The sequence below is a fragment of the Dermacentor andersoni genome, chromosome 5 (assembly GCF_023375885.2).
Source record: "Dermacentor andersoni chromosome 5, qqDerAnde1_hic_scaffold, whole genome shotgun sequence".
Lineage (NCBI taxonomy): Eukaryota > Metazoa > Arthropoda > Arachnida > Ixodida > Ixodidae > Dermacentor > Dermacentor andersoni.
The window spans coordinates 174,850,880-174,876,436 of NC_092818.1; the positions used below are offsets into that span (position 1 = coordinate 174,850,880).

Below are 25,557 nucleotides of genomic sequence, written 5' to 3' on the forward strand. Positions count from 1 at the left end.
AAAATGAGCTGAATAACAGCTTACTGCATTTAGTCAATCAAAATAAAATCGGGTAAAAATATTTGCAGTGCTCACAAAAATCCCAACGTCGCGCTCTAGGCAGCGACCAATGCTCCTTATTTACAGTCATACGCATAGAAAACAAAAACAAAGAAGAGGACAAGCAGTACATTCAAGCACAACATGCGCCAGTCACGTAACATTAATCAAACCCGCGCGATCGTCCACCGCAAACCAGAACCGAAAACACAACCAGAAGAATTTCCACCGGATAATTCAGCTGATGTACATAGGACTTCCGTTAGGTGTAGTTAATTCGGCACAAGGAATGAAGTACAGGAACAAAAGAACAAAATAGAGCGCATCTCGGTTTATCAATTTGGTATAACCTAGGATGCCTAAGTGAGGCCGGGCGGCTACTTTATTTTTTCGTTCAGCCAGTCCCGTATCCGGGCGTAGTTCTTCTCCTTCCAGCGGATGTTGGACTCGGCCTTCTCGACAGTCTGCTTGTAAGTCCGGCCCACAGCCGACACGGTCTCCTTGTGCTTCTCGTAGAACACGCTCAGCTAATGTGGGGGAAAAAAATAAACGGCAGCCGCTTTATACGAAGAAGTAAAAAGTGCATGATTTATTGTGAACATCATCTTAAGTGCCTCTCTCTATACGATCTCGCTGACGCACCAACTGACATATTCCTTGCGCAAACACCCATGTTTGCGTCGAAGACGCCATCGTGTCTCATCAACTAGGGCTAACACAAGATTGCTGCGTTCATTGCGCGATAGAGACGCGAAATAACGTCATATCATTGACATATATGGCTCGAATCGTTAAAGGTTTGAAATTTGTTATCTTACAAGGACCCACCCCATACAACAAAAGAATTGACTAAACGAAAATATCTCACTCCTATTTGTGCACGTCATGATCATCTCGCTCTGTTATGTAGGAAAGCACTCACCATCTCCATCTGGAAGTGTGAATGGATCGAGCCACTGGCTGAACCGAAGATACGAGGAAGTGAGAAGGCGCCAGCTGAGTAGCTGCAGCGAGGAAGAAAAAAAAGGAATTATATAATGCAATGCAAGCACTCGCTATGATCATCGCGCTCCATGGGCAACTCGTTAGAGTACACTGAACATTACTCGACGTCAGCTGCTGTCAACTACTGCCTCTGCGCAACCAATTAAAGCATAAAAACGTCAATCTAAGTGAGGATTTTTCAGTTGCTACACGAACCGCACGAAGAAAACTGATAGCATTCGCTAAGAGCCAAGCCTTATATGAACCTTTCAAATTGTGTTATAATAAGTTAACCCTGAACGGAAAATCATATGTGTACAACGCCAATTCTGATCAAATTGAACAACTTAAGCAACGCAGTGATAACGTAACACGTGCATGTCCTGTTCCGCCACGTCCTTTGATCTAGGAAAGCGCGAGGGGCAGTGGTTCATTTTTTTATAAATTTCCTCAAGTTTCAGTTTTATATTCTAACTTTAGAAGTACCTCCAACAAATACGATTATTTATCGTCTGCAATTGACACATGTTCTGCAAAAATAATTGCGCTTACTGAAACATGGTTGCCGGCGCATGTCGCTGACATAAAAGTGTTTCACAGTGCTGTGCAATTACGTGTTTATCGCTGCGATCGTACTGCGCGCAGAGGAGGTGGCGTCCTTTTGGCAATTTCAAATGGCATTCCGTGTTCTCTTGTCTGTACGAGCGATGATCGAGAGCCTGTCTGGGTTTCCGTAGCTCTTGGTCACAAAAACTTCATCATAAGCGTGTGCTATCGCTCACCCTCTGCAGAACCTACGTTTTTCCATGACCTGCACGACAGTATTATAGCCTTGTTCACACGCGATTTCCTTCATCTCTTATTCTACTTCTTGGCGATTTTAATCTTCCAAACATAACCTGAAACGATCAATATTCTACACTCTGTATCTTTTCGGCACAAGCTAAGGAGTCTTTAGACTTCGGCTCAGTTTTTTTGTTGTCACAGCTAGTAACTCAACCTACACGTGTAGCTTCTAACGCCGCAAGCACCCTCGACCTGGTTTTGACATCCTACCCTGATACAATTTGGAGATAACACACCTACCTGGTATAAGCGATCACTGCTTACTTGCAATTTTTATAATAATTTAGCCCCCAAACCAAATAAAATCAGAAAAGCTATACATACAGAAACGCTGGCTTTACCACCATAAATAACGAATTAACTGCATTTCTAGACACTTCCCTACTGAATTTGGAAAATCGTTCGCTTCAGCACAATTGGGGCATGTTTGCCGCTAAAGTTTAGGAAGAGAAAATCACATTTCATCCCGCTTCATTACGTCCAATTCTGATGCTCATTGGTGCAATACCCATCTGAAGCGCCTATGTAACCGCAAAAAATGCCTATATCGCTCCGCAATACACTCACTAACTGACACACCTTAGTCTTCTTATAAGTCTGCATTCGACGCGTACGTAAACGCACTAAAGAACGCTAAATATAACCTTCTATTTGACGTACTTCCATCAATGTTAAAATCTAACGCTAAAAACTTTTGGGGTCTAATCAACCCCTTGCGTGATGAGCACCTAACTTTGGAAGACCCATTGCGCATCCTTATACCTAACGAACAGTGCGCTGCCGCCCTTAATGACGCATTTGTGCAAAATCTTTCTGTCCCCTGCAATGACCGCCTACCTCATACTCGCCAATACGATTATGTAGTTGTGCGTCCAGTGATCGCTGATGCGGCTGGCGTTGCGAAACTAATTGATTCGTTGTACCAACACTTATCGCCTGGTTACGACTCTTTAGTTCTGTCATTCTAACAAAACTTTTTCAGCACTCACTGGATACATCTACTCAACCTAGCCAATGTAAAATTGGGAAGGTGAATCCATTGTATAAATCAGGTAACATTATCATTATCATTAACATTATCGCCCCATCTCACTCTCAAGTACTTGCTGTAAACTGCTTAAACATACAATTTTCGAACATTTTGTTAACTTCCTGGAATCCGATGCATTTTTGACACCAGCTCAGCATGGATTTAGAAAAAAAAAACTTTTATGTGAAATTCGGACGGCAATCTGTACGCTCAAAATGCATCGTATTCTCGATTGTCCATCATTTGCAGAATGCATTTTTATAGACTTCGCTGAAGCATTTGATAAGATCTGTCATAAACTTTTACTTTATAAACTAAGTCATCTGAACCTTGACACTAACATCCTGAAGTGGATTAAATGCTTCCTATCTAATCGCACTCAATTTGTAACCGCGAACGGCCACAACTCACCACTTCGAATTGTAACCTCCGGTGTACCACAAGGTTCAGTGCTCGGGCTTCTTGTTTCTCATTTATATTAACGACCTTCTTTCCTCACTATCATCTAACCTTCACTTATTTGCTGATGATTGTATTGTCTTTCGTGAAATGCAGAGGATCCTAACCGCCTTCAACCTAATCTAATTAGTGTGGCTAACTGGTGCAAACATTGGCTAATGGAACAAAACGTTGACAAATGTAAAGGGATGCGTGTATCCCGAATAACTAACAGCATGCATACATATTACTAAATGATGTTTCCGTGGAGTTAGATAACTCTTGTAAATAACTAGGTGTGCATATCTCTGCTAACTTATCTTGGAATGTTCATACCAACTATGTAATCCGCAATGCTCACCGCATGCTTGGCTACCTACGCCGTAACTTTTCAACCGCCCCTTCATCCATAAACCCTTATACGTACGAAACTAGAATAGGCATGCGCTGTTTGGGATCCCGTCATTGACAAACTAAATAATTCATTAGAACTCGTGTAAAATAATTCAGCTGGTTTCATTTTACGTAATTACAACAGAACTGCCAGTGTGTCTGCCATGAAAACCAACCTTGCATTTACCCACTTTCTTCTCGTCGTAAAATCGCACGTTTAGTTCTTTTTTATATACTATACCATCATTCAACACTCCTAAACGATCTCAATTCTCAGCCCCAATGCGTATCGCCTCGAATCGACCACCGTTATAAGTTTGGTGTCAACTCATGCCACACTAAAACATTTTTTGCAGTAATTTTTCCTTCGGTCATCCACGGAATGGAACCATCTTCCTGGTGAAGTTGTATCCATTTACGATAACCAAAGATTTGGAGCAGCCTTAGCTAACATTGTGTAATGGAAACATTTTTTGTTTACTGTATGATTGTAAAAAAAAGTGCACTGGTATTGATCACTTTACTATCTTAGTTTGCTACTAATTTATCATGACGTCGTAAACCCTAGCTAAAACTATATAATCAGAAGGCTTTGTTCTAACTGCTTATATTTGTTTATTTTTCTCATTTGCTGCAACCCACTTCTCTCTTTAATGCCTTTGGCCTTCAGAATAATAAATAAAAGATAAATAAATAAATAAATAAATAAATAAATAAATAAATACAGCAAAACAAACCTTATCCACTCAATGCAGACGGCCAAGCCGCACAATGAACAATCACACGAGCCTTCAATGCCACTGGCACCAGCGTTCACATCATGCACTGCACATGTGAACACACGTGATCCCCTTATTGTGTGCGTGAAACGTCCTTGCGTAAAAAAAAAGTGACATACTAGGCTTTTTTGTTGCTCATACATTGTGTTTTGCCACGAAGTGATGATGGTGACCAATATGATACGTGTTTCATAAATTGCGGTGCATTTCGTTTGGACTCTATGTCCCGCCGCGTTCACCCGAATGCGTGTAATTTCGTGCTTCACGTACGTCTTGTAGATGGCTTCCCAGTTCTCGAGCAGGAAGTTGAAGAGGAGGCTGCGGCCGAAGACAGTGGAAGCGACTGCGCTGATGACCGCCGCGCCGTCCTGCCGGCGAACGCCGGAGTCGGGCGTGATTGTCTTCATCAGGAAACTGCGACGGGAGAGAAGAGACGGGGACATTGTTAGAGCCGCCGACTGCGCACGTTATGCTGTCAAGAAAAAAAACAGAGACGCCTGCCGCAAAACTGTTGTTAATAAATATTAGACATTTCGGCTTGTTGACATGAACTTACTATACCCGACCAGACAGGATGCGGTCAAATCTCGGATCTCATCTTATGTTGCACTTTGTATTGTGGCCATTTGGTGGCATTGTGCTCGATGGATCGGTCTCCGGTATATCCCGTTCAGTGCACGTTATCGAAACATTGCCGAGTCGTTGACAGTCATACCAGTGCATGACATCACGCTCGCACAAAAATGAAAGCACCTCCAAAGTGATCCGAGAGCACACGGGTACTGCGCGAGCAGAGCTCGGATAACGTTTTAGTTAGGAAGCAGTCTATATTGCAGGGACACTACTATCCTTTTAACCTACTGCTTAATTCTATAAGGAACGCGCGACCAGCGATTGAATCCAACGTCAAGAGCACCTCGTACCCCCACCCCTACCCTTGATATATATATATATACAGCTCTGTAACTCATAAGAACCTCCTTACGCAATGATGATTTCGTTTTTATTCAACTTTTTGATTCACTTTCAACTCTGAGATGCATCCCACTGCTGCCAGTCGTTAACCTATGGATTCCCAGGTGAGGAATAAAGGTCGTGCGTGTCGCATCCCGACTTTGTTAGCCTTATCACCTGCACGTTAATTTGTGGGAAAGCGAAAATATCGTTTGCATAACATCTCCCTCTAAAATGCCCTTCGAGGTTTCGCTGCTTCTATTCTCTTCAGTGAAACAAAAGTCAGCTTTCGGTCTTGAATGCCTGTCCTGCTTAACTTTAGGACCTTCGGTGTTCCGTCCTAGTGTTGCCTATGAAACGGCCAGAAGGGGGCAGTGAAGGAGAAAACACTATACGGGCAGAGTTTCCTTAAACTTCCACTACGTGAAAGATGGGCGTGAAAGATGCGCCGAAGCGCGTTCACAGGAAAGCGCTAAGTTTTCTCAGGGGACCCTATAGCCTCCGGCAAGCCAGGGCGGCTGTTGTTTCCGACACCTCGCCGCAAATGCTGCCTGGACCTTCTGCTGACTGCATTTCGCAGCTTACTTCGTCGTGCTATTTTTAACTAAGGTTTCATCGGAAGGAAAAAATGGGGCGAGCTTTGTCTCAATAGCGAGGCGTGCCGAAGCCTGCAGATGACCCAATTTTCCACAGTCGGTACCGCGGTGCAATCGTGTCAACTGCAGACTACGGAGAATTCGTTGCGCCGCGCCGATTGCTTCGTGCTCATAAAGCTGCCTGCGGCGCGAAGACGAATGCCGATCAAAGGACGCAGAATCGTGGCCTTTGTCCTCGGGACATGTCTTTCGTTGTCGCCGCGTGATTGTGTAGAGCCTTATACTGCTTCTCTGTTGTGCGCTTTCGTAACCCGGATAGCTTTATTATCCTGGATAGCTGCAGGTGGCAGGGGATTATTTTAAAAACGGTAAACACAGCAAATTGGCAAAGTTATTATTATTATTACTATATTATTATTATTATTATTATTATTATTATTATTATTATTATTATTATTATTATTATTATTATTATTATTATTATTATTATCGTCACAGTTCTGGCCGATCCGCTTCTTTTTATCTTTAATAGAATCCTTGATACTTGCATAATACCAGATGCACTAAAGAGAGCCCGTGTGATACCGATATTTAAAGGCGGAGATGCTTCGAAGCCAGAGAACTATCGCCCCATCTCTGTTCTTCCTTTCTTAGCGCAACTGTTGGAAAGACACGTGCTTGAAACGATTGAGGGGTTTGTTTTAAAACATACCATCTTATCAACTTCCCAGTATGGCTTCGTGTCTGGTAGAAGCACGCATGCGCTTTTTGAAGAACTGTCGGATCTTCTATATCAAATATTTGAACTTAACCAGGTAGCCTGTGGGCTTTTTTTAGATATATCAAAGGCTTTCGATTCGGTAAGCCACAGTATTCTATGTGCTAAACTACATAATTACGGTTTTCGGGGGCATTTCCATGCATTTATACAAGATTACCTGTTAAATCGGTCCCAGATCGTATGTATTGGCGACCAAAAGAGTTCTTTGCGGTTTCTTAGCGCAGGGGTTCCACAGGGTTCCGTTTTGTCTCCGCTTCTTTTTAATTTGTACGTTTGTGACTTGGCACAGGTAACAACTTCATGTACGATTTTCCAGTATGCAGATGATACGTTGCTTGTACCTAAACACATGCAGTACGAAGCAGCTGTCGCTTTACTTCAAAGCGACATAAAAATGTGATGAACTGGTTTAAAAAAAAACGTATAAAAGTAAGTGCTAGGAAAACTCGATTAGTATGTTTTAGAAATCCGTTAAAGGCTCTAGTAACAAGTCAACATGTTTTCCTTCCCGGTTCTGATTGCTTAGACTGTGTTTGTGCCCCAGTACAATATGCGGATAGTGTCAAGTACCTTGGAGTATACTTTGAGACTGACTTATCATGGAATATTCAAATGGCTCAAATTTGTGCGCGATTACGTAATGTTGCATGTGTCCTTTACCGTATAAGGAGTTATGCGCCTACCAAGATTAAAAAAGTGATAGTGCATGCTTTAGGCTACTCGCATATAAGGTACGGCATTCCCTGTTTTTTTAATTGCAGCGGATTTTGGAAACATAAAATTGACAACCTATTAAAAAGCATACTAAAAAGTGTCGCGTACAACCAAACCACAGATAACTTATTTCGAGATTTAGAAATGCCCGATTTCGAGTCTCTGTTTCGTTCAACAATTGTGATGCGTTATTTCTGGAGCAATACTTTCCGAGAACCTGTCCATAAAAGTGTTGCTTTGCGTAGTCATCCCAGATATGTAGCTCCTCGGACAAGAACTCGTTATGGAAAAGGACAAAGAAGGTACTATATCCCCCACCTGTTTAATAACCTTCCCAGTGCTGTACTGGATCAGACAACTTTGTCGGGATTAAAAAAGGCCCTCAAGGCAATGATAGAATAGATTTCACATGTATAAAGTCTCTGTTGTTGTAGTGTGATCTTAACCGAAATGACTGTCAGACTGTTTCCGCTGTTTTCACTATTTGTTTTTTTTCTTTTTTCGTTCTCGATAGGTTGTAAGTTTGTTTACATATTGTGCTTTGTTTACTCAATTTTCATGGTTGTTGAGTGCTACGTGTTTTCATTTGAACATTAAGTGTTGTTTACTGGGCATGTTCACCTGAAAAACCTGTGATACGTTTTTTCTAATTTTTTTTTTGACATTTGGTTTGTCTGTAATAAGGTACATAATGCATTGCCCTGACTGCCAGGTTTCTGCCATACAAGCCCACAGAAGGCTTCGGCAGACCTAGCAAAATTATATGTACAATTTGATTATTTGCAATAAAGATTATTATTATTATTATTATTATTATTATTATTATTATTATTAATTGTGACGGTGGCCTAGCTCCATATCTCTACAAAGTACGTTGTTCTGCGTAGCTGTGCAGCCCAACAGTGTGCAACCTACTTTATTATTATTGTGGTAACCTTTATGGGCGTGCACATTTTCACGTGCATCTGTCACTGCAGTTACGTATTGCTACTGTAACTTTTCTCCCGATCGATGTTACCTATAGCCTCGAGAAAACAAACAGAACATCACAATCATCACAGCTATTACCGTTAGTTAGCATCGTGGTTGTTACCTTTAAATAATAACATGTGTGTATTATAAAGGTCACCGTGATAAGCACGAGATGATTGCACCTGCTTGTACGTTAGCGCTCAAAGAACCTAGGTACGGCATACACCCGTATACCTATATTAAAACGTGTCTGTATGCATTTCAATAATTCCATATGTTATCGGTACTATTCTCACGGTATCAATAACGATCCAATTGTTCGTTAGAGTAAAATGCAAGACTTAAATGTGGTGGTGGTAGTAATGATGCTTACGAACATGACATATCAATTCCGTACTTGTTTCCGAAATTAGCAAAGTACGGGAAACATGCGGTATTGTTGGACTGCACAAGGAATGTTTCAGCGGATAACCGTAGCTAAGCGCTACAACTACCAAGTAATTTGGGTTAGATGTCCTCAGTTGTGCTAACCCTCGCAGGGTTTCGGTGTGCAGCGCGACGTGCGGGTGTGACGGCGCCCATGTGTTGGCAGAAGGTGCCCACCTGTTGAGGACCCATGGTTCCCTGGAACAGGCCAAGCTTTGCAGCTGCTTCACTTTCTCCGAGGCCACAGAAGTCTTGTTGTACATGTCCCACATGAACAACCAGTCGTCGTAGTTACCGTTTTCGATGGCCGTGCAGTACACAAACGAACGGAAGTTGGGTTTGATGCTGCGGTGGCGGGAAATATCAACAGAGGGATTAGCAAGAGAGCAAAAAAAGAAAATGCTCCCAAAAATTGCCATGAAGTGTTACGTAATACCAACGTGTCTATGAACGTTACATTTATCTGCGTTCAAAAACGGATCACATTTATCTGCGTTCAAATACCTGTCACGTTTATCTGTCTATACTCGGACACTTATTAGAACACCGGGCAGACGATGTTCACAGCACTTACATTTTCGGTTTTGTTAAGACACCAGAAGGCTAACTGAAACTAGACATCGACAACCAGATCCTGAATAATTTATATCGTTGTATAATACTATTCGTCATGTCAGTGTTGCTTATACCCAGTCTCGACTGTAATCAGCTCGCACAAAAATGCACTCCGTAATCAAGTTGTAATTTCGGCACTCACAAATCAGTCAATTCAATCAAGCTTGATTGATCAACCCGAACGATAGCTGTGAAACCAGTTATCGCGCAGAAAAGGAATTAAGTCGGCGCAAAAACACCGCAACTCACGGGCTTTTCTCCGCCTTGCTGTCTCTCCAAGTGCGGAAGTAGTTGAGTGCTTCCTTGACACAGTCCTCGTGACCCAGTGTGCACGCCGTTGCATACATCTCAGTGCGAAGGAACCTGCGGAAGCGGAAATGACGTAGACACAAGTTGAAACCCCTGCGTTTCACTCTCAGGTACGGGTTAATAATAGAGATGGGCTGAATTGCCACCATTGAATTGCTGGGGTGATTTTTAAGCGATCATGACGGAAGTGAGCAAAGCAGTGCAGAAAGAATGCGAAAGAAAACGTTGCCTTGAAATTTCGCCTTGAATTCGAGAGGAAGCGTTAGCGTTACAAACTGGGCAAGCTGGTTCAATGTTAGCTTCATTCAGAATTTATTGAATGCATTTATTCAAGTTTAAATTCGAACCATTTTTTTTCCTGGAAAGATCTGGACGGTCTTCATGACTAAAAGCTGCTCGGGCTGCTTGACTGCGTCTTTAAATATCCTGACATTGGTGGTACATTCCTTTGTAGCAATTGCTTCGAACGGGTGGATGTCTGCTTTTCTCTTTATTCATAAGATTTACTTAAACAATACAGACAAGAAATTCAGAGATCAACTAAAGAAAAAATAAATATAAAGAATAACCAGCCCCTGGCACTTCCATGTGAGGCTGCAAGTGTAGAGTCGAGTTGTGCTTCCAACAAATACATAGGTCTCAAGAATTTGACACAAATCATAGGTGGTACAATGTGTAGTGCCATTACGCGAAGTCAAATCGCGAAATTATGTCGGGTTAGGCTGATCAAGTAAAACGGGAAAAAATCACACCTCGTGCGTACTGTGGTAATTTGCGTACGGCACTGGTGCCCGTGGTAAGGGAAAAAAACTCTAAAGTTATAAATATTCTGGCATTGATTGACGCCGCAGAGGTCCAGCGCAGGCCTCTTAGCAGATCGAGGAAATAAGCAGAAGCATGTCTCACGTCGTCAAAATGGATTCCCCTTCCTCCTCGTTCCACGTGAGGCGGTCGTAGTTCGGCTTCACTAGGCTGAGCAGGTATTTCTGAAAGAAAAAAATAACAGCACGTCATCATATTTCATGGAACCTTCCAATGTATGTTGTCTTAAGCATTGTGGCCACGAATAAGGCTTTAGTCAAGTTCTACTCATTAAAGTTTTAACATGGACAAAAACTCGGTGTCGCCGTTTTATACATTCATTGGAATTGTAAACGCACAAATATGTTCACATGGTCTTCTGGTATGCATGCTGCCGTAGCCAGAGTAGGGCGTGATAAGTTCTAAAACGCAAAAAAGAAAGAAAGAAAAATACTCCTCTCGTAAACGACGGAATTTCAGAAATATGATTTAAATTGTAGCTATGTACTAGAAAAGCAATACTGCCATTTGCTTCATTGTGTTAAGTGTTTGTACCTAACCTATAGATGAGCAACTATCTTTCTCGAGAGCTGGCTTGAGGCACCGGGTCCTTTCTGGAGGGCCGGACCACATGGCTTAAGAAAAAAATTTTATCCGCTTAAATAAATTGTGTGGCGTTTCTCTTCCGGCTTCCGGCTGAAGCGTTTTGCTAAAATGATACGAAAAAGTGAAAAAGGTTGTTTATCACGGAGGATAAGCGGCGGGGCAATGAGTCGGGATCGGTGGGCCGGAAGGGGTTGGACGGCGGGCCTTGTACACGTCTGAGCTATCATTCGTTTGCGGCTATAACATTGTGCACCGACCTTCCACTTTCCGTAGACTTCGGTGGTCTCCAGCATGCGGCTGATAAATGCGAGGTTCGCAGAGATGGGGCTCCAGGCGATGTACGACTCTTCCTTAGCCAGGTACTGCGTCGCATTCAGAGCCAGACCATAATCCAGGGTGCCAGCCCTGTGAAAGAGCAGCGCGGCATACAGTGGCGGAATGATCGGGCCAAGCTAATCGTTATACGGAATAAATTAAAGGAGCTTCAAAAAATACGCAAACACACGGACATCACAGAGCGCAATACAAGTACTAATTTATTCTGTATTGTGATTCAACTCGCCAAACTACAGATCCCGATTGTTACAGACACGGGTTTGCGAGCAGCCGTTCACAAGAAGTGTGCATGCAGACAATTAAGCGAGAAACGGCAGCAGAGGTTAGAGGAAGCGGGCGACACCTCTTTAGGACAACGGCGATTCATCATATATGACATCACATTTATGCGAAAGAGAATGCAGTGTGTACGGTTCACAACACCATTGTTGGCTCTCCTGCGTCGCCTTGTGGCTATCACAGTGAAGCAAGTCTATAGGAACTAGTGCGACCAGATCATAGAATGGCAATGAAACATCGGTAATTCGCGTGGCAAGGTCACAAAAAGACATGATGGGGGAAAAAAATGGAATAAAAAGTTCCTGCGTGAAGCGGAACTGAAATGTGACGGTTTACATAACAAACATAAAAGCCACTAAAAGCCACGATGATTTTGTAATTCAGAAATATAGGAAAAGAAAAAACTACCCACTATGAACATAAGCCTTAGCGACGCGTCCAACGTATTTCACAGTTGCTCTTGACTCCTGTCTGTCTTATCGACAAGTTTGAACAGCCGCACTGAAAAAAAAAAAAAACTATGCTCTGAACCAAGCAGCTCGGTACTATTTTGACGCTCCCAGTATAGAGTTTGTGGTTGGATAGTTCGTGCTGAACAATTTTTGAAGACGGCAAATGAGTAATGCCGAAACAGACGAAATGAAGGCACGCATCAGTAAGCAAATTTTTTTTTTTTTTCGCTGTTAATCTCGGAAGCGGTGCGGCTCACCGCCTTCTCCATCACATTCCCCTCAACACTTGCCCGTTTGCATCGCTCCTCGGTTCCAACGCGGCTCACCCAAACCCTTCCAACCTGTCGGGCGTTACGTCGGCAGGAATTTATTAACAGAATAGGAATCGTATTTAATATTCTTCATCGCGAAATTATTTCTGCGTGCACTTTCGAGGTATCACCACTCAGCGCTAACAAAGCTGAACAAAGGCTTTGTTGGCGCTTTGTTGCGGCAGCATGCGTCCGTCGAGGAGAGCCTACGCAGTTCTTAGCCCCCTCTCCAGAAGATAAGGCTGGCGCAACGCTGGTGCGAAGCGTTTATTAAACAGTTGGTCCTGAACAGATGGCAAGAGAATATTGAATGTGGCGTAATTACACCCTCTAGAGTTCCTAACGTTCTTCCGTCGCTTGAAGGAGTATTAAACGAAACTGTCAACTTAAGCTAGAGTGATCGACACAAACAGGAAATAAGCCACTTTTACCAAAGCCAGATGCTCGGCATGCCAGAAGATCGACGTAACCTGGACGACGGTTGGTGAAGCCACCTTTTTTTAAAATCGGAAACGTTGTTCCATGGCGTCACACATTAGGAACAACGTCTGGACGAAGCCAGCTAACTGTTCACAATTTATAAGATAATAAATTTAAAAGTTGTGAGGTTTTACGTGCCAAAACCACTTTCTGATTATGAGGCACGCCGTAATGGAGGACTCCGGAAATTTCGACCAGCTGGGGTTCTTTAGCGTGAACCTAAATCTAAGTACACGGGTGTTTTCGCATTTCGCCCCATCGAAATGTGGCCGCCGTGGCCGGGATTAAGATAATAAATTGCATTAAAATAAATTAAAATGCAACCCGTAGAAATTACCGCAGGCCTTTCCTGCAAGAAAAGTAGTAAAGAGCACATTAGCCACTTAATACCATTCCTCTATTCAACTTTTCTCTCGCGGTCTTCTATAGGACCATGAACTCGGACGTCACGCAATCTCATTACTTTGCCACTGCCTTCGTGCGGATCGAGTCTTCATTTGCCATTTTGTGCCTGATAGGCTGCCCCCTTATCAGTTGTACACAAGCTGAAAACATTTTAAAAAGCCAATTACTCACTGTAGAATAATGCGGTACTCGTGTTTAGCACCATTTTTAACAAACTACACACTAGAAGACAGCCTGCCGAGAAACGCCTTCATCTTCTTCCAACTCTAAGTTCGGCAACAGCTGCTGCCTCGGCCTCCACAGAAATGGCGATACTACGATACCGCACACATCCCGTTTCCTGTGTCGCCGGAATACGCGCTCCGCATGCTCAACGTTACGGAGCGAATGCAAAGGTTTGTGTGGCCCGAACGCGTGCAGGGGAAATGAGACGTCCCGTTGTGCACACGACCTTGCCTTGGCTCGCGTACCGGTCACAATGTTCGGCGCGAGCGCTGTAGTCTCAAGAAAAGAAGACATGTTTGCGTGGGTCCGTGATTTCGGATTGTTATGGAGAGTGGCATTTAAGATCTGTTCTCGTTAGAAACCATACATTTTGCCGAACTTATTTCTCTCAACACTTCTTTTTTGTTGTTTTTGGTGGGTGAAAAAAAAATGAAGGCCGTTAGAAACAGGTACAAGACTCTTACCTTTGGCTTTCCATCTATTACTCATTAGGCCTTCAATGAGCCAATAGGAAAACTAACGTTAGATATATTATATGAGTGCCTCATCAGCATGCGATGCGTGGTTTGACCAACTGAGCGCCTAGCAGCAACTATAGAGACGATCTACCGAGACCCCGGCACAAACTCTAAATTAGCACTGCAACAACGCAACGCCAGCTCCTGTCAGAATTGATGTTATGTAGGGTCTAAAAGAGAACCAAGTCGTTTCGCACGGCTCCAAACTGTGGACGCGAACTCCACGTAAAAGACGGAACAATTAATGCGGCAGCGCTTTCAGTCACCAGAATTCGTGAACCACCTGCTGCACCTATTTACGCTATTTTTAGATGTGAGAAAAAGCCGCCTACCATCGGCAATGCGCCTATATTGTTGCCGAGTCGTTCCCTACGCAATGCCAGTCTACAAGCAGCTGTTAGATTACCCAAAGGCATTTAAGTTCAATTCAGTAACAGTACCTCCGCATACACGGATATATACCACTTATTTCCCTTGTTGCAGGAATTTTTCCAGGACAACACAAAAGTGTCGCTGCTTCATTACAACAATATCTGCTACGTGCGCCCTTGTTTAAAGCTATTCCATGAGCAGCACACCATAAAAATTAGACTCCGTTCTTTTTGTCAAACAATCGAACAATGTCTAGCAAAAAAAAAAAGTACAACAACGTGGAGTTTTGGTTACGGTATGTATGCATAAGTGCACCATAAAAAATTCGCATTTGATGTCATAAGCCTGCATCCTCCGGTGATAAAATTCTGAAAGCGTGAAATTTGTTCCGGCAATATTCTGAAGGATGTATTGTCCCAAACTGACTACGTACGTAACTTGCCAGCAAAATAGAGTTGTAAGAAGCAACGAACCTTGCTAGATCCAAAATGTCGTCCAACAGTTGCGCCCTGTTAATGACGTGAATGTCCTGAAACGAAAAAGAAAAAAACAATTAGCGAGCTTCTTTTTTTTTTTTGCATTTAGTGATCTGACGTGTTCGCACTGCCTGATTTCAGATCGACGATTGCACGTGGCAAAGTTAATTATAAGCCTGGTACTTCAATTGTAGTTATTGACATTGAGACCTATTATCACACAGTGCCCGAAGTTACATTACCTAATAACGTAATGTAAAAAAAAATAAGAAAAAACGTGACATGCCCGCTATGCCCAGAAATTTGGTATTTATTTTTCGTCCATTTCACAAAACATATTATACTAACAAATATTTGAAATGAACACTTTTAATGACTGACATTCACGTGCCACACCGTGCTAACCTTAGAAAACAAAGTTTTTACCCCGGTTTGAAGAACGAATTCATAATACAGCGAAGCTGTGTATGGCTAGGTTCTGGTGGATCTCGTCTCCGTGGAAATAGACCAACAATTTTTCAAACGTGGGCCGATCCCGAAGATAGTGAAAAGCCGGACCGACCCACGGCGGAGGTGAAGGAGGCGTTAAGCACTTCCCGTACATGGGCTGGTCCCAAAGATAGTGCAATACCGGGCTGACCCGTGGCGGAGGTGAAGTTCACCATTGAGAGGCCCCCATTCGCAGCTTCGCTGGTCATCCTCTTTCACAGAGTGGAAGGGCACTAGTTCTTTTATGTTTCGAAAATGTGTCTTCCCAATACTAGCAAGGACCGAAATCATTTTCCCGTCTACGTCGTCTCCATTCAAGATGCCCCATTGCTCAAGTCGGCGCTTTGTAATAATCTGGACTAAACATGCTCGTTGTTTAATAATTACCGATTTGTTTACACCATTTAGGTTAACCAATCTTTTCAACAAAGCCTAAAGGCCAGTAAAGCAAACATTTTTTCGATACCGGGCAATGATCTTGTGAACGGCATGCTGCTGACATCATCGCAGACAAACGAGCACACCTACCGTATGCCTTTCCATGAGCTGCTTAATCAGAAGCTTCCAGTTTTGTTCATCGTAGTTGACCTTGTAGAATCCCACTTCCTGAACGTTCGCAATGAACCACTCCGACTTCGATGTTGGCAGGTCCGTGATGACGGCTGCGTAAGATATGAAGGCACGGAACAATTCGCTGGCACTCTCCAACAAAGTCCACAAGTGAACACCAAGGAAGAACGTTAGCGTGAGCTAAATTTAGCGATCACACTTCTACTATAGCAAATATGCTTCACAAAACGACCTGGCGAAGCCACCATCAACTTCTCGCATTAATTGTCATCGAGGCAGTCATTGGTTGGTATTTGTTCCATACTTTTCTGCGCTGCCATGGATCCGCACGTTTATTCAGGAGAAAGAACCCCGCGTGCTGATCCCTTTAAATTGTTCTTGGTTGTACGTAGTACCCAACAGTAGTGTGTTAAACAGTAACGCATTAATATGTAGCCATAAATTCAAGCTTTTGCTTAGCTCACTGGCGTGCTATCAGATCATTCGTGTCTTTAATTGCGTGCAGCATCGTCTTATTTCAATAAAGCGCGAACGGTGAAGAAGCCGCCAGAGCAAAAGACGTTTCGCTGATGAGGAGGTTGGGGTGGCCTTTTTCAGAACTCACCTGTTTTGTTGGTAAACCACAGTTTGGGTTCTGTAGCATTCCAATTGGGACTCCTGGCGTCAGTGTAGGTGAACGGTATTTTCCACAGCGTCCTGAGAAAAAGTGAGGAGGTATTGCTGGTGATATCGTAAGAAGGTCGAATGATATTGCTGCATTGATTCCATAAAAGTTAGGGATGCGCAAAAGGTATCACTGTTTTTTTTCTTTTAATTTACATTTTACTAGGCTACATCGCCATGTCATGGTGACATTCTGAGATGTCAGCGACATCGTGAAGACGAGGACAGTCAATAGACAGATGCACGGAAAATTCCTGCATCCTCAATATTTGATTTCGTGTTCGCACTGTCTTGTGATAATCACCAGACCAACGGGCTTGTTACGCGCATGTGCTGCAAAAGAAGGGTCTGGCTGATCAACTAAAGGCGCTTAAGTGAACTGCTACCAATTTTGACACTGCTACTAACATCGATACTAACAGATGCAATGTCCGCAACGATTTGCTGATAGGATTGCCGTTGCAACGTATGCTGTTTGTTTCATGCGCAAGTACTAAAGAGAACCTGCATTATGCAGGAATCCTAGCCTACTCAAGTCAATCTCAGACGTACCAAGGAAAGCAGTGGCAGCTACGTTAAACAACGAAACTAAAAGCAACTTTAGTATGAGAAAGTAGATTACAAAACGCTGTCACGTTCTTCGCCTGGCAAAATAAACGAAGTACTCTGATTGCACAATTTCAAAGAAAGTATAAATAAATAACGTGACGAAGTCAACTCACTGGTTGTCCGTGCTGCCGTCGACCAAGAAGCGCTGTTGCGAAATTTTTGCAGTGCCGCTCTCGTACGACCTTTCGACGGTGATGACCGGGTAGCCCGTCTGGAGAGTCCACGAATCCATTACAGCCTTCACGTCCACGCGATTGCCTTCACTTTGAGCCTGCGTTCAACCGAACAAGCTTTTAAATAAAGGGTCCCTGCGGCAGTGTTTCTAGGTGCTTTTTGTTTAACAAGTGACCATGCAGGTAACTACTAGTGATTTTGAAGCGATAGCGTTAAAGGCCCCGTGTCGAAGAAAATCCGGCGTCGGCGGCGATGTCCGTATGAGAAAAATCATCCCGAACCACGCATCCCGATCCACGCAGGCCCTCCGCGTAGCGCATAGGCGTTGCTGAACTAATTGAATTTCTCAAAGTAAAATGGGCAAAGAAATTCGTAAAGTACGACTTACACACAACCTACGGACAGGATAGCGTCGAAACGTAATTTGAATATACGAGAAAACATAATTACGTTCCGCGGTTTTTCCAGCTGACGTTTGAGGTTTGGCGCGGCTGTGCACTATATACCTCCGGGTTCAGCCTACACAAGAGGCTGAATTTCTACCAGAAAGCTCGGCTTCGTGCATAACGTTCGCCGCCATCGTTTCCAGGAAAACAGTAAGGTTACATAGGCTGCAGTCGCCGGGAAGTGTGAGAAGCAGCAAGGGATATATGTATTATCGTGTTCGATTCTTACAAGGCGAAGCTTAAGCGTCCTTCTCATTTTGTTTTATGATCCTACGCTTTTTCACATCAGATATTTGGGAAGAAAAATTAAGCATGTGGAACGCTTGAAGCCTTCTGGTTCAAACTACCATGTAACGAAGATTTGTTAACGCCACGTTCAGATGACTGCTCACAAGAGCCACGCAAGGACACTATCAAGATAGCACCCATACATGGGCTATCTTGTTTAAGTTCATCTAATCAATTGTTCTTACTTTCGTGCTTTGCAAATGTGCCGCTTATGGTTTACATTTTCCCCCACTGTTCTTCACTTAATTTAAAAGAGTATTATAGTGACACCTAGTTTTCCCGATTGCTCATAGTAAATCTCACCATGGTGAGCTCCTTCCAAAGGTCGTCCTGGCGAGCGTTGTTGAAAGACCGTTTCTTCAGGTAGGTCTAGAAAAGAAAGAGCAAACATTTAATAAACTCAAAACTATCTCCTGTACCGCGTGCTGACACGTAATATGTAGACAAGCAAGTTTCATTGTAATTTGCAAAAGTTTCATTAGATCTTACCGATACACCTTTCCTGAAGACTGGTTCCGTGAGGAAGAAATTCATCATACGAATTATAGATGCTCCCTGAAAAAAAAAAAAAAACGAAGTAGAAGTTCGAGCGTTAATTGAATTTCGATTAAGCAAGTTTCTACACAACAAGAATGTGAGGCTGGGTGAGGGAAGAAAGGGGAGTACTATCTACCTGTGAATGACATGGCTGCATTATCGTGCTAAACCACTGTCGAGTGCCTACTCGCGGTGAACGTAGGCACTTAGCTGTTCCCATCTTTTCACGAATGCAGGATCAACGTGATGGATCACGGGTGAGTATGTAGCCTTCAACGATAGACGATGTGCACTTTTTCTGCTCATTTGCTTCGGACCCTCAAGAATAACACCAAGGCGAAAACATCAGCTGAATCACGGTTGGGGTGATTTTCAACGGTACTAGAAACGACTCCGCACAAGATTATAAAACAATATGATTATTTAAGCTGAGCGCAAACAAACACCGAAGCTACCACAGTCGCAACAATACGTTCGGAATATTCAAGAGGGTGGGAAATTTACGTTTAAAATTAAAATTAATCCAAAGCGCGAGCAAATGCGGAAGCTTGCAAATTCGAAGCGTACATGTGAGCCTCGTTATACAAAGCTATTTAATATAATTAAATAAACCGGAAACAACTATCGATTGTTAATTCATAGCTACGTAAAATATACGTATGCAGACGCAGATATAGAACAGCAGATGATACATAAGTTAGTTGCCTTTCTTACTACCTTGCTTTCCTGCTGTGGAAAATTATCTCGCTTTTCGTAAGGCAGACTATTTAGGGGCGCCAGAAAAATCACCCTCTACCCAGAATACTCAAGAGACTTCATTAGCTGATATAATTACAATGAAGTGACTATGCTTCCACAGTTTCAAAACGAATTATGACGAACATATAGGGCATTTACACGTTACAACTTCTAAAGACAAACGTAATTCTGCGTCTCCAACCATTAAAGGGACACTAAAGCCAAATATTAAGCCAAGTAACGTGATAGGTTACTGCTCGAGAATTTCTAAGGCATCAATATTATCGCGAACACAACCTTAATAATCGAGATAATGAGTTAAATGAAGGCATGATTACAGACTCCCACGAGACATTCAAGTACTTGCCCAATGACGAAAGCACTTCTCAGTTAAATTATGTTGCTAGTACTCAACCACTCGTTGCAAAAACAACCTTGTATTGTATTATAAGACGAAATAAAATGCTGTTTGTCCAGTTCTATTTCATTTTTAGAAAAAGGAACTCATTGAAATGACCATGAGAACGACGCGGGCGGTCGAAAGGTTTCGTTTTCGCTCGCCTCCGCGTGGGTGGCGCGGAGGCGAGCGAAAACGAAACCGTTTAGTAGCTTTAGCGTTTTAGTAGTTTCGTTATCGCGTAGTGCTGTGCTAGCTTTGCTGGCTCGCGAAACTCGCACAAATTGCAAGTAGCAAAGCATTCAACTTCCATGTGATGTCGCGGGATGCGCGAACGGTCTACGCCACTTGACCAAAAAGCAGCTTCAGCGGGGAATCCACCGCTCTGTCTTGGCTCGGTACCGCCGTCTGTCGGGCGCCGCTTTACACACCGACGACAGAAAAGGATGGTGATCATAGAGTTTCTCACTACATTACCTTGAGGGAAATCTGGCGCTGCTGCGCTTTTGTGTGCATGGGAATACAACGGGAACGCCGGTATATACGGTGACTTCGGATTGGCATCGTTCTCGGAGAGCCAGGACGCCTTGAAGACGGGCCTGACAAGCACCGTTCCGTGTGTCATAATGATTCATTTTCTACTAAAACAGCACCTAAAATGCCATTTTAGCTTGATTATTACACAAGAACATGTTGTGTTTAATTATGAGAACTTGATATTGCATTTGCAATTATATGAAACGAAAAAAGTGTCAGCAGGCCACTGAAGTTGGAGCACAGACGACATGATTCGCACTCGCTTTGGAACAATTTGTCGTCTGTTCTTGCTTTTCTTCGCTTGGTTATGCATTGTAGGTTAGTAAACTTCACTGGAAGATGTAATATGGTTGAATGAACACCTTTTATGAGGGTTCTTTTAGGAACGCATTGTTTGTGTAGATGTATCCACGTTTTAGACGAAACATTACGACACCAGCCAATACAAGCCTCGCAGACACATATACCGTCATTCCCATGACGGCACAGCGCCCCTTAAGAACCTCCCATAGACTACTGCGCCAGATTCCCCTCTAGGTGTTATAGTGAGAAACTCTATGATGGTGATAGCATATGTAACGGCACCACTTCTCCGGTTGGGTGGCAGGAGATTTGAATTTCGAAAAAGGTACTCGGACCCCTCCGATGCACTTTTCTCGTAAACTAAATCTTGGCACAAAACAAGCGTTGCGAGATTTCCGGAATGGTATTTAAATAGTGCACGTCGACTCAGTCTTTGCCTTTAGTGTCCCTTTGGCGCCGAACATTAAAGAACTTTCCGCTCACGCAGTATGCACCTTTCTGCCTCTGCAGTAGCAGCGATGTGCCCATAACCTTACGAAAACTTCATCGTTCTTCGCCTGTCCTTCATAGTTCGCGCGCATTACGGCGTCGATATTTCCTGGTGCGTTTCATGGTGCGTTCAATTTTCATGGCGCGTTTGCCACCAAAACCTGGTGGTGGCAGCCCGATGCACAGACAGCACTTGATAGGTGAGGTATAACGGCAAACGGCAGATTTGTCACACAGATTTGCAACACTATGCCAAAGCTTTATGCTGCGCTATCCGTGAGTATCGTCGCACACGACGAAAAAGTATGTGTGCGCTAATGTGGGCGCTCGTTGAGGCCCACCTTTCCGTAGGAGATCTTGTCAAAGTTTTCAATGATTTCGTCAGGGTTGTAGACGGGAACCGAAACAGGGTGCGACGACTTGAGGGAGTCAAGCTCCATGACTGGCTGCAGTTCGTCGGCGATGAACTGTTGCGCCTGTTATAGAAGAAAAACAAAGAAAACAAACCCCCAATAAGCAATCTCGGAACCACGGAGCACAGCGGTATCAGAGACCCCCGTCTGTATTTAACTACCGTATATCCTCCTGAGACCAGAAAGCACGTCAAGGAGATAGCCGCATTTCAAGTTGGTTCTAATAGTTTGCTGGTATGTTACAAATGAGAGCAACCATTTTTCGTTTAAATATCGCGGTCAGCAACATCTCCATGCATGTGGACAAAGCAACGTCACAATGCCTATGGACAAACTGACAGTCTCCTCATGTTTGCTGCCGTAAAAACCGCTATTCTTTGCATAAACATATAGGTGAAGATGTAACAAGCTGTGGCGTGTTGATGCTGCATCCCGGATTTATAGCAAGTAATATCGCAGCATTCAGAACGGGCTGCACGAGTTTTTTCTGTCGTCTGTAATGACACAACGGTATAGATCAAATTTCAATGTTCGAAAGGTGACGGCAACAACATGACTGAACCACTTCTATACCGCACCGCGTGCACCTTACTGCGTATATCCAAGATAAAATTTACGTAATCGCTTCCGAATAAATCTTGAAAAGGATAGAAAGCAACGCGCCATATATCGTACAGGAGGTTTCAGTAAGATATACGTCCGTTTTGCCTATTTGGGCAAGAACTAGGCGTTCTAAGCATATTGAATTTATCGTGTCTACTTGTACTTGACTTCTTCCGAGCGACATTACAAAGAAAATGAAGTATGTTAGGGTCTATGTAATGGCACCCGTAATTAATATTACTGAAATTAAATAAGGCGAACCACACTCTGTACAGCGGCTGACATTCGCAGGCTCAGCACTCGTTACAGGCGCACAAAAATATTTGCGCACAAGCTGTCACGTGACGGACGCGTTTTCTAATCGAACAACGTGAAAATAAGGCACGGAGTCAACGGTGCAGCAGTTGTGTGCAGCGCAGGCGCCCTTTGACGACACTTCTTGCGTGACGAGTCTCCGTTTGTTGGCACCTGGCGTGCAAGCAGACGCAGAAATCGCAGTCCGAGCGCTCAGTGCCATAAATGTCGCTGCGCGTAAAGTCCGCGAACGTAACAGCGATGGTCTCATTAGAACTATCGCCTCCGTGTTTCAAACAGTCTGTGTTCAGTCTACACGGGAATTACTGGCGAAGAGAAGTTAAGGCTGGCTTTTTAAATACAATACGCATTTTGCCATTTCGTCGAGTTGCTGTGTTAAGCTGCGTGTCTTCTGTTTTAAGCAGCACTTGTTGTGCGAAAATTTATGTGCAGATTGTTTTGAACTACTCAGATTCATTACAACTACTTTTATCTTAGCTTGTGACGACATTTTCAAGACACGAGTTCTCAAACTGGTCATTCCGAAACCGGCACTTTGGCACCAATGAATGTTACCTACTGCTTGGATTATTTTGGCTTCCCGTCTGCCAGAATCATTCGCGAGCTTTCTGCAGTAAATCAGTTTACAGAATAAAGAAACGAAATGCCAATAGGATGTACGTTGCGATCATGTCATTCATAAGCTCCAGTTATCACAAAACAAATCTTTTATCACGCCTAATAAGGACACCAGTGGCGCTTCGCCTATAAGCTATAATCAGTATCCGACTATTGGGCACGGTGCACGAGAAAGATGCCTAGAAACGTAATTGTTGCTTTGCACAGGTATGGGAAAGTGTAATAACGTGTTTCGTAGCCCTGGCTCTGACACACAATGGGAGCAATACTCACCATCTCCCAGTCCTTGTGCACGAAATCCACGCCCAGATACTCAACGTAGGTAGCGAAGCCTTCATTGAGCCACAGGTCGTCCCACCACTCCATGGTAACCAAGTTGCCGAACCACTAAAGCAAGAATGGACAAAGTCATGGACGTGCTTAGCAAATTCTTCGAGATTTCATAGGCATGTAAACGATGCAAGTTGTACACATAATAGCTTGACAATGTTCAGTTGTGACTATGTTGGCACATGTTATGTAGCGACGTACAAAGACGACAGAAAGAATGAAATGATACAGAGACGACGCTAGCGCCGTGTCAGTATCGTTTATTTACTTGTTTTCTTTTTTTGCCGTAAAGCACTTCATCATTTGAACGAATGGCACACTAACAGTATAGCAGCCTTAGTCAAAGGCATAAGTGGATTAAGGAAGTTACTGTTAAAGATAACACATATTTTTTATAGAAGCAGCGTCTGCGTGTCTTATTGCGATAGAAATTATAGGGACACTCCAGATGGATTTTCGCCGTCGCCGTAATCTTCCGTACATTGCTTTGATATGCTAGGTAGGTGCTATAGTATTTAAACGCCAAAGTTGCTCTTACCAGGTTTCATGGTATTAGCCTAATTATTCTTCAGAATTACTGACAATAGCAGCGCGCAAAGAACAGTTTAAAATTTCATTCACAGCCCATGCCTTTTATCTTAAATATTCGAACTCAGACAATTCAAAATTACGAAAATGTATTAAGGTTCGCAATCTGACAGTGATGTAGTTTTACTGACGCCGGTACCGGTACTCTCTATGGGCAGTGCAATGGGACTGGACAGTTCTAGCACCGGTGTACTAATACTCTCAAGGGCGCCACAAATCTTGGCACTTCAACGGTTTTTGCCGACAGCAAATTCACTGAACAGGCCTGGCCAGGTTAGCCGATTGAATTTTTTAAGCGCACTAGAAATTTCACGGACACACACACGCCGTTGTCGTGCTGTCCCGCTGATGGTGTATACGCGGATCGCGCGCGAAGGGTTAGATGGTCTCAAGATACGCGATTGTGTTCGAGCGCAAAAAAAAAAAAAAAAATACAAGGCGAAGCAGAAGTACCGGCAACGCTACACTCAATCGCCTATGCGGCAGAGCAAGGACAGCGTTCTTAATTCCTTACGCTGCTGGCATGAATGTTGTGCGCACTCACAGTATAAGCACACTAGCGCTCGTGATGAGCTGCAGCGGCGCAGCCAGGGGAGGAGGGAGGAGGCGCACCACCCCCCCGACGCGCTAATACCCCCCCCCCCCCTAAAAAAAAGAAAAATCTGTGTTAGTGTGGGCGTTTTGTTTTGGCCCCACCTCGACAGGCGCAAGCACTGCAATTAGTGGCGATTATGCGTGTTCGCACATTGCCTCTAGCACTTAGAAAAGTGTAGCTTGCTTTGAAATGGAGGCCAACAAGGGCATATAAATACCAATAAACAAAGCCACAAGAACGTCTGAAGTCAAAGGCACGAAGATCACACAAATCCATGTACTCCATTATTAGTATGGTGGCTGAACGATTTCAGCGCTGTATATACTGTTCCCTCTAGTAGGATTTCGACACCACCTTTGGAAGTGTTTTGAAAGTGCGCACCTGATGTGCGAGCTCGTGCGAGACGACGACGGCGACACGCTGCTTGTTCCCGGCCGACGACTCGTTCGGGTTGAAGAGCAGCGCCGTCTCTCGGAAGGTAACCAGTCCCCAATTCTCCATGGCGCCAGCGTTGAAGTCTGGCAGTGCGACCATGTCTGTGACCGCAACATAAAAAGGGCTATCATTGTCATCGGTAAGCACGTGTGCTGCATTCAAGTCACTTAGTTTGCACGTGCACACTAACTAACTCGAAATATTCCGGCAAGAGTAAAAAGCTTCTAAGTTGGTTTCAGTGTCGAAAGAGGGTGTCGAAAGATCGTAACCATGACTGCTTGTA

The 25,557-nt window shown here is 43.6% G+C and overlaps 1 protein-coding gene across 1 annotated transcript in view; it reads right to left on the reverse strand.

Moving 5' to 3' along the window:
* Window positions 1-355: 355 nt before the first annotated feature.
* Window positions 356-25,557, reverse strand: part of LOC126531632 (aminopeptidase N-like) — an 88,162-nt gene continuing 62,960 nt past the window's right edge. Inside the window, exons 5-20 of the mRNA XM_050179247.3 lie at window positions 25,221-25,375; window positions 23,600-23,713; window positions 21,719-21,853; window positions 18,866-18,931; window positions 18,680-18,745; window positions 17,582-17,739; window positions 16,801-16,892; window positions 16,155-16,288; window positions 15,135-15,190; window positions 11,541-11,688; window positions 10,783-10,862; window positions 9,817-9,930; window positions 9,130-9,297; window positions 4,780-4,923; window positions 962-1,043; window positions 356-566 (exon numbers count right to left, since the gene is read on the reverse strand). Of these exons, the coding sequence (XP_050035204.1) occupies window positions 417-566; window positions 962-1,043; window positions 4,780-4,923; window positions 9,130-9,297; window positions 9,817-9,930; window positions 10,783-10,862; window positions 11,541-11,688; window positions 15,135-15,190; window positions 16,155-16,288; window positions 16,801-16,892; window positions 17,582-17,739; window positions 18,680-18,745; window positions 18,866-18,931; window positions 21,719-21,853; window positions 23,600-23,713; window positions 25,221-25,375 (1,862 nt within the window). The 3' untranslated portion in view covers window positions 356-416. The remainder of the gene's footprint in view (window positions 567-961; window positions 1,044-4,779; window positions 4,924-9,129; window positions 9,298-9,816; window positions 9,931-10,782; window positions 10,863-11,540; window positions 11,689-15,134; window positions 15,191-16,154; window positions 16,289-16,800; window positions 16,893-17,581; window positions 17,740-18,679; window positions 18,746-18,865; window positions 18,932-21,718; window positions 21,854-23,599; window positions 23,714-25,220; window positions 25,376-25,557) is intronic.